The following is an 18,203-nucleotide window of genomic DNA, read 5'->3' as shown; positions in this document are numbered from 1 at the left end:
AAAAAGAAAATGGAACTCGTGGCATTAGTGAGAGAGTACATCAAGGGTTGTGGATGTGATCCCATTTCCTTCGACTTCAACGATGGAGCTCAAGCCGCTGGAGATGGTGCTTCAGGCACGACGGGACAGCTTGGGGGTACAGGCAGCCCTCTCCATTCGTGATGGATGGTGCACGAAGTGGCCATAGATGGTCGTCATGGTGGGACAAATTCGAAATTTACTTGTCCTTGTTTGGGGAATTGTCCCCGGAACGTAAAAAGTATCTCCTGCTCTACCGTGCTGGAACAGAGGTCGCAATTCGGGATGCTTTCTCCCCAACGGAAAGGCTACACCCAATGTAACTACCCCCGTTGTTGTGATCATTTAAGCAATTGTTTTTGCTTTTTATGAGTTTTTTGTACATCATTTCTTGGAGCTTATAAACCATAGCTAATTCTTAAGTGACGAAAAAGTAATATTTATTGACTATGTAATAATGCAAAACCTAATTATCATACCCAAGCCTTTAAGTGAAGAAAACTAGTGTCAGAAAAACTAGTTGCGATCCATCCGAAGCTACTGCCACCGTTGTTGTCACCATTTAAGCAGTTGTGTTTGCCATTTAAGAGTTGTGTATCACAATTCTTTATATTTTTAGCTAAAATCGAATCATATTTTATGATTAGATTTAAAAAAATGAATACTTACTGTTAGATGGTACAAAATTAAGAGTTCCATTTCGTAATTTGGTGTGGATGACTCTAAACAGACTGAAAATTATCTTAACTTCAGAATTTACAATGGAGGTATTTCTATAAATGACATCATTACCAATATCCTCCATTAATTAATTATGGTTCTTCGGGAAGGGAAAAATTTACCCGTGTATTTCTCCATAAATTTTTTGAACGTAGGATGATGAGCAATGGATAAGGTTATATTACACACAATAAGCATCTTTGTGAGATCACAGTTAAAGTCTGACTTGATGTATTCATCGTTAACTTGATTTTATAGATGAATATCTATACTCTTGTTATGAGATGAGGATAGTGTAGTTCTAGACAGGAGACTAACGGCACATTTATATCGATAAATCCGACAAGCTATCTGTTTCTCATCCGATAAGTATTTTCCAAATTCCTGGGCCTCCATTTTAAGAAATCCAGACAGAAGTCGACGCTATTTTAGGCATTTTATTCAGTTCTCTATCGACTATCAGCATCTAATATTATATTAATATTGAATAATAAAGGCAGGAATGATAACGTTCTTGATAGAAGAAGATGTATATTATTTAATCAATGATGGCATAAGTATTTCTTGTCCCCGCACGCTTTTGTATTCTTACCAAAATTATTACCCATATATATAAGATATAAATAGCTGTTGGGGTGATTGACATATTTTATTAACAGATTTTGGGCGTTTTTTCTTTTTGAGGGAAAAGTTGCATGATACAATAAAGATAAAACGACGTGAAGTATCATTTCAGTTTAAAAGAATCTTGCAATTTTTTCTCTAATTCACTTTTACTTTTTTTACATTGACATTTTTTTAAACACAAACAAAATAATAAATAAATTTTCATAAAATCTTCAAAATAAATATCTTCATTTCTTTAGTATTTAGTTCTTTCAATTGATTGTACTTTTCATTTGATTCCACAAGATTAAGTACTTTATTTAGGAAGGCATATATTACACGGTTTGAGACACTCTGTTAAGATGATGTCTTATATTAAGTATTGAATAACATAATAATTTATTTCCTATATTATATCTTCATTTTGACGATAATAAGTCAAATAAATTCAAATTTGTGTCTAACTTTTTATAATTTCAAATTAGAGATCAACCAAGAATTTTTTTAAAGTAATTAATTATACGATTGTTTTCTTTTTATCAATATAAGACAACATTTTAAGACATTAATTAGACGATTGTTTTCATTACATAACTATTCTACTCTAAAAATATCACTTAGTTGGTAAAAAAAAGAAGAAAAAAAATGATTGTGTGTTTCATGTATAAAGTAATACTTGTTCTAGTATGCAACATAGATTAGCTTGTTTTAAATTGGATCTGAACTTTTACCAGAGGTATTGTTAGATATTATATTTCAACCCTTAATTTAAATTTGAATATAATCAACTTACACCCCAAAATCGAACCTATGACGTTTTATTTATATTTTTGACATTACTAAAAATTGGCTAAACTAGTGCAAGATGAGCTAAATGGATATTTTTCTAGTCATAAAAGTGAAAAATCAGCTAGCCTAGCATCACTGGAAGTTATTATTATTCCGGGACACTGAGTGCGAGTCTAGAATAAAACTTGAAAGCAGTGGAGAAGAAAAGAAAGAAAAGAGGAGAAAGAAGAGAAAAAGCTGGCAAGAGCTCATCTTGAATGAAGAGCTTCTTGAGCTAGTTGCATGTCTGGATCTGTGGCTTGGAGGATGAGTGAAGAGGTGTGTGACGTGATGGAGGAGGAGTTGAGTGTGGAGCACGGAGAGAGTGATTTGGTGTCCCTGCGGATTCCGTCTGTGCACTCCGGGTTGAGGGTTGTGGATGTGGCGGAGGATGTGGGTGACGTGGTGTGCAGGTGAGAGTGGGACTGTGTGGCGTGAGTAGTAACTGGTAACTTTGTTTGTTTGTAGGACCCTCGTGGGCGTTGCCTCCTCCTCCTCAGGGACCCCTGCCCCCACCTCTTCCCCAGGACTGCAGTTATTCCCGCTGGGCCCCGCCTCCACATCCTCTGTGCCCCTGTGTCCCTCCTTGGCTGTGCTGAGCAAGAATGCGCCCCTGGGGAGTGGCTGCTCTGGGTGGACGTCGAGTGGACTGGGGAGTGGCTGCTCTGGCGGGGGTGCCTCATGTTGCTCCGCCTCGCCCACCTTCTACAAGCCTGTGAACATCACCCCTACGCGCCTCTGCAGTGCGCGTGCCCCTCAGACCGTGCGGATAAGTGCATCCGTCTCGACTCCCGTGGTGTCTTTGAGTGGTTCTGCCCGCCTCCCTTCTCAGCCCATCGCACTGAGCCTCTCGCACACTTCCCTCTCCGTGCCTCTGGTTCACAGCTTTCCCCAGACCTCCAACGTGGCCGCCACTCTTCGCATTCCAGCGCCTCCTGTGTCTACTGCACCTGCTTTACATCAAGGGAAACTCATTGCTGTTTCTGCCACTCCGAGTGTGACCATCCAGAAATCCAGTGTACCTCCACAACCTCAACTTCAACCGCGCACGATATCTCTTCCTTATGCACAGGCCACTGCACTTCCCCTCAGTAAAGCCTCTCTTCCTATTGCTCGTGTCTGTCCACAGCCCTCAGGTATTGGACACTCCAATGATTATTTAAGGAACACACTCTCTGTCCCCACTGTAACAACTGTCACGCTTATTCCAGCTGTTCCAACTGCTATAAACCTCAGTACGACTAACAAGGGACAAGTTATGTCTCCCTTTTTTGAAGATTCTTCCACTCATAGAAAGGTAGGGACGTTAAGTTTACCTCCTCAACCAGCAAGAGTTGTAAGTATTCCAGCTGGTTTACCTCCTAATCAACTTCCTTTTGCTCAATCTCCATCTGTCTCTGTTACTCCGGTGCTTGTTTCCGGAACTCCATTAAAGCAACCTTTACCTTCGGCAGTAAGTGCTGTCCTTCAGAACTCAAATGAGAATTTTCCGACGACCATCCATACTCAATTAAACAACCAGTTGGTTACGCTTACTTCGTCAACAACAGTATGCTGTAATCCACTTCTGTCTCTACCATCTCATAAGGTTATCAATTCGTCTAGACCTGGGATTTTGAGACGACGTGAAGGAGAAAGAGATTCAATTATTTCAGGTCATCATCCTTACATTGTTTTATACTTATTTTGCAATAGTTTATTTAATAGATAACGCTGATTGCAGAGAAGATGAAAGTCTGTCATCTGGATCTACAACACTTTCAGCAACATCATCCCCGGGTTTTGGTAACTCATTTTTATCTGGAGGCGAAGAAACAATCAATACCACCAAAGGTCAGCAGGCTACGTCCCAAGTTATTCTTAATGATGTAGTTAGTCCTCGAAAAAAACCTAGAAAGCAGAACTTTACGTCGATTCATTTACGAGGAGATGGATCTTGGAACGAAGGTAATCAAAACTCTATTGTTAGTTCATGTCTTAATTACAAGCGGACAGATTCTTTTGTTCATTTCAAAGTCGACTACAAGCGTAAAAAATCCAGGGAAATTGAGGTTGGTATGGACGTTAATAGTAATGATTTTTCTAAAGATGATTGCCTTCCAAGACGCAACTTTCCTCAATTAATATCTTCGTATAATCAGTCGTGGAAATCATGTCACAACCATTTTCTGCGTTATACCGATGTTAAAGAGAAAGAAGAGCGTCGTCCTACAGTTAATGAGTTAGCAAGCCATAGATATGTTGCCCAACAAATAAACGGATGGAAAATATATCATCTTTTTGCCCAAATGGAAGATGTTTCAGAAATGGAAGATGAATTAACTGAAAAGCTTAGCGAACTCCAAAAGCGTTTAGAAGATTCGGCACACTCTGAAATTAATTTAAGTAAAGTTCAAGAAATGATTAAAGCAAATCTACAACGGAGTAAAATTGTTCGAGATCAAGTTGGAGAATCCAAAAACCATTTATTGAATATTTTCAATCACAAACCTAAAATATTAAATATTATTAATAAATATGTTGTCAAGAGGCAACATAAAAGACGTGAGGTTAAAAATGTGTGACAATTGCTAAAAATAGAGATATCTTTGCCAAGATGTGATTTTTATTTTCTCCAACATAAGAGATTTAAAATAAGTTCGACATTATATCTGACAAATAACTTGGATGCAACTCTTTTAGAGAAAAAATACAGTATCATGGTTTTAAAAAACGGTTGGTACTTTTACTCACTATTTAGTAGATTGTTGAGGTAAGAGCATCTCCCACTGAAAGATTAATGAATCCTCGTCTACCTTCGGGATCTATATATATATTTTAATGCATAGTTAACCTATAATATATATATATATTATTATAATAATATTAGCTCTGTATAAATTGTATTATTAATGTTGAAAGTTCTCCTTCCTAGATTAATCACACTCGAGAACAAGGGTTTTGTACAATTAAATTGTGAAGGCAATAATCGAATTAATGTTCGAGCGCATAATCCAAAATTGGTCTCAGCTTTTCTCTCAGTTGTCTGAATTCTGATATTTTTGAGGTTATAGATGTTCGGGACTTAAGTTATGTCATTTCTTCCCCTTATCCCTCCGTAAGTTAACATCCTTTTTGTGCACGTCTATTGAATTGTCATTTCCAAACCCCAAAATGAAACCGTATTTAATTACCTAATAAACAGTTAAACTATAATAATAATTACATCGTTCAAATTTTGGATTATTATTTTCAATATTAACAATTTCAACCACTTTGCACGCCTAAAGGTCAATTCAAATGCTCAAAATACGTCAGTACAAGTCGTCTCGAAAAAATATACCTTATTTTAAAATACTCTTAAGAACGCGAGTTTAGAATTTTAACAAGATAAGTGTTTTTCTCATAGTAAAAATATTAAATTATTTATTTTTATAAAACCTTATTTTAAATTTTCTTTGTTTTATGATAATTTTTTCAAACAAATTAGCAACAATAAATTTTGATGAGGTTGTGTGTCTGATAAAGAATAAAGTTACATATAATATTTCACGTTTATAGTTCAAAATCGAAGTAGATTTTTTTTAGTAGGTTTTCTAAAGTAAATGGTCGAAAAATAATTTTACTAATTATCTAAACGGATAAATTTGCCCTCAAAAATAAAGAATCAACTTCAGCTCGTGTTTGTACAAGATTATGTAGCATCAGTTTCATTCAAATGGTATTATATTCATTTAATATATATTAATATTGTAATAATAAAAAGTTCGTTCATTATGGTAAACAAGTTTGTTGGACACTACCTTCTGGCGTCGGACAACATCGATTACTCAAATCTTTAATTCATAAGCATAAATGGATCAACATGACCCGTCAAGAATCCTCATAGATAACTACGTGTAATTCTGTAGTTTGTTCATTACATTTTAAAGAAAAATATTATTTTTATACTCCTTAAGGACAGAAACTTACGCTTGAGGCCTATCCTTCAATTTCTCCCTAAAATAAACCATTAAAAGAAGGGAACTACAAAGAATTATACTGCATGTGAAAATATTATTTCGGTAGTTAAGAAAATAATTTAAAAACCAACAATGGACAACACATTTGATGATCTTATTTTTAAGGCAACTTTCGAAAGATATCAGTTTCATTAACGAAACAGAATTTATGTTATTTTGTCTCAAAGATGAAGGTTTACCAAAAATATACGATATTAAAAAAATTCGGAATCTAACTTTTAATTAATTTTGTCTCTGAGATTAAATATCTTTTTTATTATATTTTTATGGCCTGAAGGAAATACTATTTTTTTTTCTACAGTTCTAAAAATAGTGTATTTCCTTTGCACTTACAATTTGAGTGAGTTATCTCAATTCAAGGACAATAATAAAATAGATAAATTGATGAGTGAATTAGAAGAAGAAATGTCTCATTACCTTATAGTTACAATGAATTTTATAAAAGAACAATTCTTTCTTTTATTTCAAAATAAAGAGAAATACACAAATAAGCTCTTATCGTTTGCTGCCATATGGTTTAGAATATCAAGCTTGTATAATAGAGTTAGCAAATTCTTACCGCTACGTCGTAGTGATTATCGGACAAGAATATCTAGCTTTTTAAGTGTAGAATGTGGAATAAATGATTCTACTAAAATATACTTAAAACAAAGAAAAACAGAATTGTTCAGCTTTCAACGATATGTTCATTTGATGATAGATGAAGGTAACCAATTTCGTTAATTATCAAGATTAGTATTTTTTTTAAAGTTATAGTTCATTGAAGTCAAAGATTCTAGTTTACCAGTGGAAAATGCTATAGAGAAGTTGATGGGAATGTATGTAAAACAGTTTTAACATTGATGATTTCTTCGTTAACATCTCGATACAAGGATGTAGTTGCCCTCATCGAAATTGATAAATTGTCAGCATCTTACCAATATGACATCATAATTAAAAATATTGGATGATTTAAGCTTCTATGTGATAAGCATGTCATTTGACAATCATCCTATTAACAGAAAAATGCTTTTTCATTATATGTGTAATGGATGTTTTTCGACTTCAATATGGAACCCAATAAAATCCAACAATAAAAATATATCGTTTTTTCAATATGTTACATAATTTTAAAAATTGTGTGTAAATACTCTACTCACTCAAGGGGAACTTCCCAAGCTGGGTATAGAGAAAGAAATAATACATTTCTTTCTCTATGAAGCTGGGTTATTCCTTCATTTGAATTATATTATAAATTACTTTAAATTATTTTATTTTATCAATTTAAGTTTTGGAAATCGATGTAGTCTGACACCTGAAAAAAGTTTCTTATGCGTAATATATATTTTTTTTTAATGTCCCGAAGAAGAAATAGTATAAATTAGGTTTGAATTTAAAGCTTATTAAATTTCAAATAAAATGATACCTAAATCAATCCTGTAGTCTCTTCCTATAGCCAGAAATTTATCAAAAAGTGTGAATTTTTGATTTTGTTTGTTACTTGATACATATTTTTTAAACGGCCATTGCACAAAAAATATGGAAGAAACAACTAAACAAACAGTTTTATTTTAAATTCCTGGCCACTATATATCATTTGAACATAAATAATGGTTATTTTAATATACATTGTAGATTCTATAGGTCTTCAAGTTTGAGATTTCAAAAAATTTTGTCACACGAAAACTGTCATTTTTGAGGGAAGTTGGGTACAAATTCAAATTTCTTGGTTAAACGACAAAAAATAAAGGATTAAAACTTAGAAATCGTAATCTACCGACATTTTTACACAATAAAAGATTGATTAAACAATTCCCAATGTTTATTTTCTATCATTAAGATTTTTTCCAAACTTTTGGCAGTGAAACCGGGTCGAATTTGAGACCATGTTGTATAGAATGATTAATACGTAGTTTTAGAAAATCTTGTTTTCAATACTAATTATTTTAATTACGTGATTTTTTAAATTCATAGTATACTATTTACATAATATAGGGGTTAATTGGCACTATATGTAGAGGAAATATCTAATAAAATGAAATAGAAAGAAAAAGGTTACATATGGATACATATATTAGCTGTAGAAAAATTATATATTTCGACTATTAATCTAATTAACTCAATTCTATTTGACTTTTATTAAATGACTTTAGTTAAGTTATTATTTGGTTGTTAAATGTTTCTTATTAATATGATATTGAAAATGATGGCATTGATCATTAAGAGAAAAACTTTCAAGGCCATATAATATTGCTGAGTTTGAAATCTTGTTTTCACTTTGAGATGTATTAGAAAAATCTTCAATAACAGGGACGTAAGTGTCATCAGGAGAGCATTGAGAACAACTTCTTCTCAAGGCTGGTTTCTGTCGAGATCCATAGCATCTAATTGCAAAGCGAAGTTCTTCTGTCATTTCGGAGCAAAGGCTTTGCCTATCACTTAATGCATTTTTACGAGAGTTCCAACAAAATTCCAATATTGCAACAATAATAGCGATAGTAAGACCGCAAAGAAGAACAACAAAAACTCCACCAATATTCTTTACACTTAGTGGATGAGCTTTAGAATCCTTGCTTTTGTCTTGTCTTGTACATACATCTCCTGTATTTTTCCACCATTTGTTATACAACATTTGTATAGTTCCCTTTTCTTGAAGCTCCAGAATAGCTAATGATAAATGATCTCTCCAAAGGGATCCTTTTGGAGTGCCAATGCCATAACCTTTTGAGTCAAGGAGACCTCCAACTTGAGTGAGATTGCAGTCTCTCTATGTATAAATATGAAATATTTTAGTTCGATAAGATAATTTTTAGCTGCCTAACAAAAATAAAAATGTTATTTAAAAAAAAAAAACGACAATTGGATACTGGTAAGCAAAATCAGTAATACATATAAATATATATATATGGGTCATTTCATGAATAATTTACATTCCTAAATTTGTTTCTACCACATTTCAACAATTTTATCAATTAAATTTAACATACCTAAAGTTACCTATAATTGGAAAATGTCAAAAATAAAATTTTAGGCCTATAACTTAAGGAACTCGAAGTTTTGAGCTCCTTTTTATGATGCATTTGATCATTAATAGTTGTTAAGACTGAAACTTTGAATTTCTTTCTATTCTTTGCGTTCTGAATTGTAGTTCATAAACCTCTTAACTGAAGGATGTATATGTGACGTTTCAACTAAAAATAACGCTTGAGTAAAGATCAAGTCATTGAAATAATCCCGATATGTTTGACATTTTTCGATTTAAGAGTCTCTGGCTGATTTGAGGAATACTTGAATATATCTGAGGTATCTGAAGTTAAGTCCTGATGTTCTGTCTCTCTGCGATACTAAAATGAAAAAAACAAACATACAAGACATTATCCATGGTAAATATGTTATTATTAAATCCTCAGCATTTAATAGGAAGTCTAAACATCCTTCAAAGGTAATCCTTTTAGTGATTGAAAAATTGTTCAATCTTGAGCTCAAGGTGGAGGGTAATTTAACCATAGCTACTACCACATAGATTGTCAAGAGTTTGGATTTTGAGTATATATGGCCCAAATAAGGACGTCCCACCCTTTTATAAATTTATTGGGTCTAATATTCTGAGAGATTGGAATTCGAATCCAACGAGTGAAGTCCTAATAATGACAGACTTTAAGATGGTAACGGATCAGAAGACAAGTATTTGCAATTTATAAAAAAATGAAAACAACAAATCTGTAACACGAAATATGATAGAAATGATAAAAAAAAACATGGATTAGAATATATAGCATCAAAGTTCAAAAATACACCAGAATGTACTTTTATATTTTGGTAGAGATAGCATGGCTAAAAGTTCGATAGTAGATTATTTTATAGTGTGACTCAGTGTAAAAAAACCTGCTTAAAAACTCCAAAATTTTGCCAAATGGCTAAGGGCCATGCCAAGAGATTTGATTACTAGACAACTGCCGCGAATTTATGACTATGCAGTCTTTATTTTGAAGGGACTCCTTTTACGACTGAATCAGTAGATAAATACCGTAATAATGGAAAATCACTCCAACTAAGGTAAGCAATGCTCCCCAATACTATAAATATTGTTAGTGAATTTCTAAGGCGGCTCTTTTTTTCCTTTATAATATTTTCGGAAACATTATCTAATGCTTGCCTGGATAACAAAATTATTGCATAGTTCAGATGCATACCTTTCAAATTCAAAATTATCCTCTTTAGTGTAGCCATTTCTTCCCTTGTAATTTTAGGATTTAATAATACTAAATTGTTAATTATTATTATGCTATTCTTTTCTGTGTACCTCCACATATATATTTGTAATTCCTTGTTAATATGTATTTTTTTTATCGTCTTATTATAAAAAAGTAGATGTTTTTGCTAGAATAAATAATGACACGTTGTTGTCGAGTATGATTAAATAAATAAGTGTTTAATTACTTTGTCCCACATTGTAGGGCTGTGCATTATGTGGAAGTAACATATGGTCATTCGAGCCGGATATTAGCGATTTAGTGAAGATCATTGTGATTTCTTTGGATTGTAGTCTTGGATCGGAAACCGTGGTTGTTGAGGATTGACGTCGTTTATGGCAAACAATTTAATTTACAATTACATTGGTCTAAATTTAGAATTTAGTTATTTGTTTACGTGTTCATTTAATTCGCTATTGTTTATTCTTCTTCTTTGTTTGTATGTGTAGGGTTATATATCGGAGCATTCCATTAATTATATTGTGCTAGGAATTTATTTGTTGTATTATGGCTCCAACTAAAAAGGTAGATGCTTGTCTTGCTATTTTGAGCAAAAATAAGGAGGCTTATTTAGAGGCATATAATAATATAGAAAGTGAAATTATATAAGAGGATGATGATTCCCATCAAATTGGTTGATTTATTAGGTCTAAATTATGAGAGGTGATCCTAATCATATAATAGAATGGAAGAATGTGCAAGTATGGAGATTGTTCAGGACGTTGTAGATTAACATAATGGTCCCCAAAATAAATATGTGAAGCTGCTCAAGGAGTCAAAAAGAGCTGTTAAGTTGATTGAAGCAAAACTATTTAAAATGAATGAGAAGCAGAGTTGAAATATACAAGGGAACTTGCATTTATTCATCCAACTGTACTTAATGCTGTTCCAAGCCTTCAGTTAATTTCATTTGATGGAGCATTAACGGACTTCTCATGCTTGAGAGAATCATTTGAAACATTAATTAATTCGTCAAACATGGATCCTTTACTGAAGTTTTCGTATTTGAAGATTTGTTTAAAGGGAGAACCTTTGGGTAAGGTAGTTTTGCTACTTATCAATAAGAAGGGCTATGAAGCTACTGAAACGTTTGTATGGTAGAAGGATATCGGTTATCAACAAGCTTGTTCATGGATTCATTGATTTACCTCCTTTTGACAATAAGTACAAAGATCTTAGTCAGTTTTATGACAGTGTATCATCTGTAAAAGGATCTTTACAAATAAAAAACATACTTGATGAAGAGAACACCAACAGATATGTGGTGCTAATTATTTTATATAAGCTCCCAACGATTGTTCTTCTTATAGCATAAATAAAATTATGATACATATAGAGATTGAAGTCAGAGTGGCTGAGACTGGAGTCAAACTTGAACATGCGTCGAAAAGGAACGTGTTACAAGTAAGTATAAATGACAAACTTTGTTTTTTATGTTCGGGTGGATCTTATCCTCTTTGGAAACGTAGATCATTTAAGAGTAGTTCTTTAAAAGAGCATCTTAAGATTACACGCTCTGGAAATCGTAAGTTTGATTCTTGTAAATACTGTGGGAAGATAAATCATTCCTTGCTTCATATCGACAATAATCCGAAGTTTTCAAAAACGAATTTATAATGGGTGATTGTCTAGTATGGGAGTGAAACATGAAAATCCTACTAGTTCTTCAATTTTAATGTCACCATAAACTATGCTCGTTGATATTGGATATTCTGATTCTGCACGATTCATGTTTGACGAAGTTTCACAGATAAGCTTGATATCTTCTAACTTAGAAAGAAGACTAAAATCCCAAGGCGCCGAAAAGAGATTTGTAATTATTGGTGTTGACAAAATGGAAACATCTGCAATAACTATTTTTGAGATTTTTCTAACATCGCTTGACAATTCCTTGATGCACATTTCGGCCTTTAAAGTAGAGAGAATATCAGATTTTACTGACCCTGTACCTGTAGATATATTTAAGTTTCCCCATTTTAAGGGTTTAAAATTGAGGGATAGTGTTGGCTTGCCTTCTAGTTTTGACGTTTTGATTGGCATTGATATGCTCCCTAGGTTCATAGATGACATTCCGATCAAACTTGGAAATATTGACGAAACACATTCTAGGTTTGACTTGGTAATTGGGGGGGGGGATTAGTTCAGAGATCAAAATTTAAGGGCAATAAGTTTCTTCATGTTGTAGTGGTAGACAAAATAAATACATTTCCGAATTTTGGAAAACGGAGAGTGTTGGTGCATCGGTAAAAAATAATATTTCTAAATCGGAGTCTAAGGCCCAGAAGATTTTTTATGAGCAAGTCACTATAAACACAAAAGGTTTTATTGAGGCTCCACTCCCAACAATTCAGTCTCGTTGAATTTATTTTCGAGTCTTGATATAGCCTAGAAAATATTCCAATACAGAAGCTAATTTTCGTAAAGATCCTAATTATCTGAGTACGTATATAAAGGCAATGGAAGATAATTTTATCATGGTTTTATAGAGAAAGTACGTCAAGTTAAAAGTAATACTCAAGAAGATTTATGTTACATTCCTCATCATGGAGTATTAAACGAATGTTCAAGTACAACCAAACATAGAATAGTATTTGATACATCAGCGAAATATGGTCATTGTAAATCCTCGAACGATTATTTGAATATGGGCTAATACTTCAACATGACCTTCTTGATATTTTATACCCTTAGTATTTTTATCCGATTGCAATTGTTACGGATATTGAAAAAGGTATAATCATGCGTCTGTTCCAGAATATCAGAGCAATCCTTTCAAGGTTATTTTGGAGAGATAGTTTTAATAACATTATTTAATGTAGACATAACAGATAAGTTTTGGTACTTTAAGCGCCCCACATTCCTGTGTCGCTACCGTTCAAGTGAATGCTTGAATGTTTTGTGTTTCTAAGCATATTTTTGACATTTTTATATAGCAATATTGATGTTGATGATCTTGTGTCAGGAGCTAACTCTGAGGAAGAGGATGAATGTTTGGTTCATTAGTTGAACAAGATTAATTTAAAGGGGAACTTTAAATTAAGAAAACGGTTTACTAACGTTCCTTCTTTTGTTGGGAGTTTAAATGAAAAGTTATTGAATGAGAAAAGGGATATAGTTACTAAAAACACTTAAGGCATTACGTTATAAATAGGACCCCAAGGGTCATTGTATATCCATTTGTGTGAATTTATTAAAGGTTAATACTAATCCTACAATACGTATTGTTTTGTCGGACCCAGTTAAATGTTTTGGTACTTTTATTTTCCCTATTTTTTTCTGGGTAAGGTTATATTTCAGGATACTTGGAAGTAAAAGTTGGTAGGTGTGGGATGAGCCTTGCCAGAAAAACATGAATATAGGTGGAAGTGTTGTAGGGAAGATTTGCATACTTTAAAGAAATTCACGCTTTCGCGATCAGTTGTAGGCGTGACAGATATCAATTTTATATTTTTGTGACACATCCAATAAAGGATGGGGTGCTGCGTTGTATTTAATATCTGCTTTTTGTATATGTAGATCAAAATTCACCTTTTGGTATAGCCGACTAAATTCAAGCCTTTAAAAGATATGACTATCTCTGAAATGGAGATTGAGGCCGAATTATTAGCATCGCGCATAGTTGCCCATTTTATTCCTATTACTCTAGTTGTAATAAGAAGAATACTCGCTTCGACGGATTCCATGGTGGTGTGGCATTGGCTACAAAAAGGACAATGTGTTTGGAAAACATATTTTGCAATTATAACTCAGAAGATAAAGGATAATATGCTAAGCGTTTTGTGGTTACACGTTTCCGGTAAAGAAAACCCTGCCGAATTGGCAAGTCGCGGAATGAGTGTTGTAGAATTTGTGAAAAGTTGGATTTGGTTCGAGGGACCAAATTGGCTATGTTAACATCAAATTAAACGGCCCAAAGGTATTCCAGGTTCATGTGATACATTTAGTTATATTTTTAGTGAAAGAAAAAATGTCTTAGGTTGTGCAATTAGGGACGAAATTGATGCAGTAGGCCTGTTAGTTAAATATTTTTTCTTGCTTAGTGAATAATCTTTGTTTTAGCTGATGTGCTTAGATAATTTTTTTGAGGCATATCAATAATGTATATTATTGCAACCTCACACTAATATTAGATCAAATCTTTAAAATGACCTTGGGAGCTTTGAAAAAACTTAGAGTGAACCCAAAACTATTTTTGTTACCCTTAGATATGCTAAATTTACTCTTTAAATGCGCAACCTCCATACGATTACATTGTAAAAATAGTGGAGACTCTAATGTATGATGGCATTGTAAAGGAAAACTTGTTCAACGATTTGTCGAAAGTATAAATGAGATAAAGCTCTTTCTATACGAATACAAATTTTCCAAAGGCTAGCTTTCCTAAATCACAATGTACAATGATTTTTGATTGATGAATTCACTAATGGCTAATAAAATGCAACTTATTGCTCTGAGATATCCATTATGATTTACTCATTAGATGCCTGTCAGATAACTGCCAGAAAACTAAGTCGTCAGTCAATTCTTCCCTTTACTTATTCTTTAATAGAATATATTTAACTTTTAAATTATGAAAGGGCCAGCATTAAATTTTCTTGAAAAATTAGCAAGGGAAATAATATTCCCAAAGGCTATCAAACAGAAACAAAAACATACTAAAATCGAATATGGCCTCAGTTATTATACTTTTCCAGATTGGGATTTGAAGCCAGTGCAAAGCGCGTTGGTAGGAAGATCTAATATTATAAGAAAATAAGATGAACCTACTAGGAAATAAAACAACCTTAAGAAGTGTTCAGGTAAAAAAACAAAACAAGCATCATCATATACGTAAGTAATTTAGCAGATATAAAAAATAAAATTTTTGATTTTAAGGTCAAGATAATACGAAAAACTAGTTGTTTATTCGGTAAAAATTCAATTTTTCCTTATTGAATATTTTATGATATTCTTTAATTTATAGAGAAAAAATAATTGGACATCTCTAACATTGTTCTGACCTTACAAATCGAATAAGGTTAAAATAATTATTATTTTTAACTATCAACTACCTGGCATGATGGTTTGTTTGTAAAGGGAGAGGGGAACACGTCGTTACCTTCATTATATCACGCACCTTTCTCCAGAACAGAAAAAAGGGCCAAAATTTTCTGCTACTTAGATGAATAAGTCAATCATACCAACTGCTCTTTATATCTTAGGTACTCCCAGACTATTATGATCATATTATTTATGCATAATTTTTTTAATAAATTCCATATATATATATCAATCCTACATAGTATTTTAGTTGTAATGTATTCTAATATTGCTTGGTAATATTTTATTAAAAGTGTGCCTATACAATTGTATTTATATATGAATGGTAAATTTTTTCTCAAAAATAATAAGATGGCCATTATATCGTGTCTGTTCGTTTGAACAAGTATTTATTTGGGCGGGCTTCTTTTCAGCGTCTTTAATTTCAGCGACATTTTTATATGCGTAACATTATAAAATAAATAATACCATTTTAAACGTCATCACTCAACAGAGTTGTGTTCAAAATCAAATGGAAGGAGTCCTGCAGGAATCTCTAATCGGATTTTATCTCAACTCTGTAAGCTTGTGTAGAGGAATCAATTTCTTCGTGTAAAATCTTTAAAAAAGGATGGGCATTCTCCTATTATTTTCGTTGTCCAATGTTCTGGCAGTAAAACTTTGATTCAAGAGGTATTTTTTAATTGATTCAAGACTATTTGTTTTTGTTCTTTTTAGGAGAAGGCTTCCGTAAGTTTGAACAAATCCTTTTTGGGTGCTCTTTCATCACTCGGTTAGTTACATTCAATGTATAAATATTTAGCATTTTTAAAATTAGAGGACAAAATAAATTTAGAGTATTTGTTGATATGTTCAACAAAAAACATTTGAGGGTTAAAAGTTTAATATTAATCAATAATAGATGATAAGTCATGTGTTATGACGTATATATGTATATCGTAACATATTAGCATTAGTTACAACGTGTAAATACAATAATTTTACCTATCTATCGTTTTGTACGTACCTTTCTTGAACCTTTTTAGTATATAGATGGATCTCGCCAATAATAATACACATGTTATTTGTTTGGTCCTCTTACTTTTTATTTACTTTCTTCCACGTAACCATTTGTAAGGAACAACTCAATATATTTACCTCAAAGTTCTTTTGGGGTATTACATATTAGAATAAGTTAAAATACATTCCATTTTCAAATTATACACTCATTTGAATATTTAATGCGCATTTACACAAAAAAAATTACATAATTTAGTGCATTTTCAATCCTTATCGTTTGGACAAAGGAACTGATTCTGATATAGTTTTTCGTTCTTATGGTCAAGTTCCATAGAGCTGGTAAACATCTTGGTTGTCTCTTTGTTCTTCCCATATATCTACGGATGTAGTTATCTTCAAAATAATCGGGAATAGTTATGAGATCCTCAGGAAAGGTTTATGTGAGGGTATTAATAGTATTGATAATTTTATCAAGAGGCAGAGCTGGGGACTCGAGGCAAATGACTTAGACTTGAGTCGGACTCGAGTCAGTAATATAACGACTTGCCACAAGAATCTGACTTGAACTGAAATGACGAGTCACTTGACTTGGGATTGGGGAGTAAATGAATTGTAACTCGAGTCAGACTTGAATATAAATGACTTAAAATACATATATTTTTAATCAACTTATAAATAGTTCATGAATCAAAGGTTTACTGTCATAACATTGGACAACGAAAAGGATCATAGAATGCACATCCATTTTAAAGATCTTACTCCAAGAGGACACATCATTTGAAATGTTTGAATACCATGCCACTCAATATATTTTTTAAACTCATCCCTCTACAGAAGCTTACCGAGTTGAAACAATCCGATTAGAGCCTCAACTGCTCTTGCCAGACTTCTCCCATTTGATTTTGAACATCGCTCTGTTGAATAATGGCATTTAAAAAGAACATAGTTTATTCTATAATATTCATTATATGGGAATGTCGCTGAAATGCATGTTACAAGCAGACACTCGCTGAAATTAATGTTGCTCAAATGAATGCCTTCCCCAATATATATAAACGAAATATGAATATAGTTATGAAATAGCCATGACGTATTCAGTGAGTGTTTTATCACGACTATGGTATGCCAAGTCAATGAAATAATCCTGCATACACTCAAACATTTTTTGTAAGATTCACTCTAAGCTCATGTTGATATTTTCAAAAAACAATACAGCTTCTATGCACCACACATTTTCATAATCCCCCGAATCTTAATTGTAAAAAATCGTTGGAATCGATTTTCTAGAAAAAAACGCAATATAAAAAATTCTTAGAGGGGCTGCTTTTATTTATTGTAAAAATAATATTCCCTTTGGACCATTCCTTTGATTTCATAAGCAAATATTTAAATATTGTTATTTTAATTGGGGAACCCCTCACGCTAAAACGTACTCTGACCTCTATTATTATCATTATCCCTACCTAGATTAGGATTTGGATCGGGTTTCAAAAGATTCTGCAATGGTTAAAGTCGATAATAGTATTATTATTATAAAAGGTTAAATAGGAATCAAATATGATGCGTGGTAGCGCAGTTGGGTTAGGCTAGTATATCTATGAAAAAAAATATAACCTGTACAACATAATCTAGCATTGTACTTTCCATTAGGAAAGCATATCCACCATTTTTGACGCTATTGATTCCAGTATCATAATTATCTACAAATACACTAGGATTTCGACTTTCCATAAACTTCCACATCTAGAGTTATAATTGA

At 32.8% G+C, this 18,203-nt stretch overlaps 2 protein-coding genes and 2 long non-coding RNA genes across 14 annotated transcripts in view; 3 read left to right on the top strand and 1 right to left on the bottom strand.

Moving 5' to 3' along the window:
- Window positions 1-1,996: 1,996 nt before the first annotated feature.
- On the top strand, window positions 1,997-11,036 carry LOC121126636 (uncharacterized). 5 transcript variants are annotated; one of them, XM_071891962.1, is made up of 5 exons: window positions 1,997-2,080; window positions 2,235-2,585; window positions 2,641-3,827; window positions 3,880-4,119; window positions 4,168-4,767. In XM_071891962.1, exons 2-5 carry the CDS (start codon window positions 2,416-2,418, stop codon window positions 4,734-4,736), a joined length of 2,166 nt encoding a protein of 721 aa, XP_071748063.1. In that variant the 5' UTR covers window positions 1,997-2,080; window positions 2,235-2,415; the 3' UTR covers window positions 4,737-4,767. The 5 variants fall into 5 exon arrangements, with proteins under 5 accessions (XP_071748063.1, XP_040577878.1, XP_040577880.1 ...); XM_040721944.2 differs by having other exon boundaries at window positions 2,022-2,080; window positions 2,204-2,585; window positions 4,189-4,767; XM_040721946.2 differs by lacking the exon at window positions 4,168-4,767 and adding an exon at window positions 10,610-11,036 and having other exon boundaries at window positions 2,028-2,080; window positions 2,204-2,585.
- Window positions 6,649-7,254, top strand: LOC139906695 (uncharacterized). The gene is made up of 2 exons (XR_011782438.1): window positions 6,649-6,879; window positions 6,930-7,254. It is a non-coding gene; the product is annotated as an uncharacterized lncRNA (long non-coding RNA).
- LOC121126635 (glutamate receptor ionotropic, kainate 2) overlaps window positions 8,078-18,203 on the bottom strand; it is a 53,562-nt gene continuing 43,436 nt past the window's right edge. For all 7 annotated transcript variants that reach the window (XM_040721940.2, XM_040721939.2, XM_040721941.2 and 4 more), the window contains 2 exons: window positions 18,059-18,187; window positions 8,078-8,919 (listed from right to left, as the gene is read on the bottom strand). In XM_040721940.2, coding sequence (XP_040577874.1) covers window positions 8,314-8,919; window positions 18,059-18,187 — 735 coding nt within the window. In that variant the 3' untranslated portion in view covers window positions 8,078-8,313. The remainder of the gene's footprint in view (window positions 8,920-18,058; window positions 18,188-18,203) is intronic.
- Window positions 11,703-15,814, top strand: LOC139906693 (uncharacterized). The gene is made up of 4 exons (XR_011782436.1): window positions 11,703-14,321; window positions 15,100-15,204; window positions 15,281-15,314; window positions 15,369-15,814. It is a non-coding gene; the product is annotated as an uncharacterized lncRNA (long non-coding RNA).

The sequence above is a fragment of the Lepeophtheirus salmonis genome, chromosome 12 (assembly GCF_016086655.4).
Source record: "Lepeophtheirus salmonis chromosome 12, UVic_Lsal_1.4, whole genome shotgun sequence".
Lineage (NCBI taxonomy): Eukaryota > Metazoa > Arthropoda > Copepoda > Siphonostomatoida > Caligidae > Lepeophtheirus > Lepeophtheirus salmonis.
Note: the sequence above shows the minus strand (reverse complement) of the source record. Positions and strands in the feature narration are given on the sequence as shown.

Bases quoted from the DNA above. Each gene is read 5' to 3' on its own strand.
- LOC121126636 (XM_071891962.1), top strand. From the start codon at position 2,416: ATGTCTGGATCTGTGGCTTGGAGGATGAGTGAAGAGGTGTGTGACGTG. The intron at 3,828-3,879 runs GTCATCATCCTT...TTTATTTAATAG, and splicing joins AAGAGATTCAATTATTTCAG to ATAACGCTGATTGCAGAGAA. The intron at 4,120-4,167 runs GTAATCAAAACT...ACAAGCGGACAG, and splicing joins AGATGGATCTTGGAACGAAG to ATTCTTTTGTTCATTTCAAA.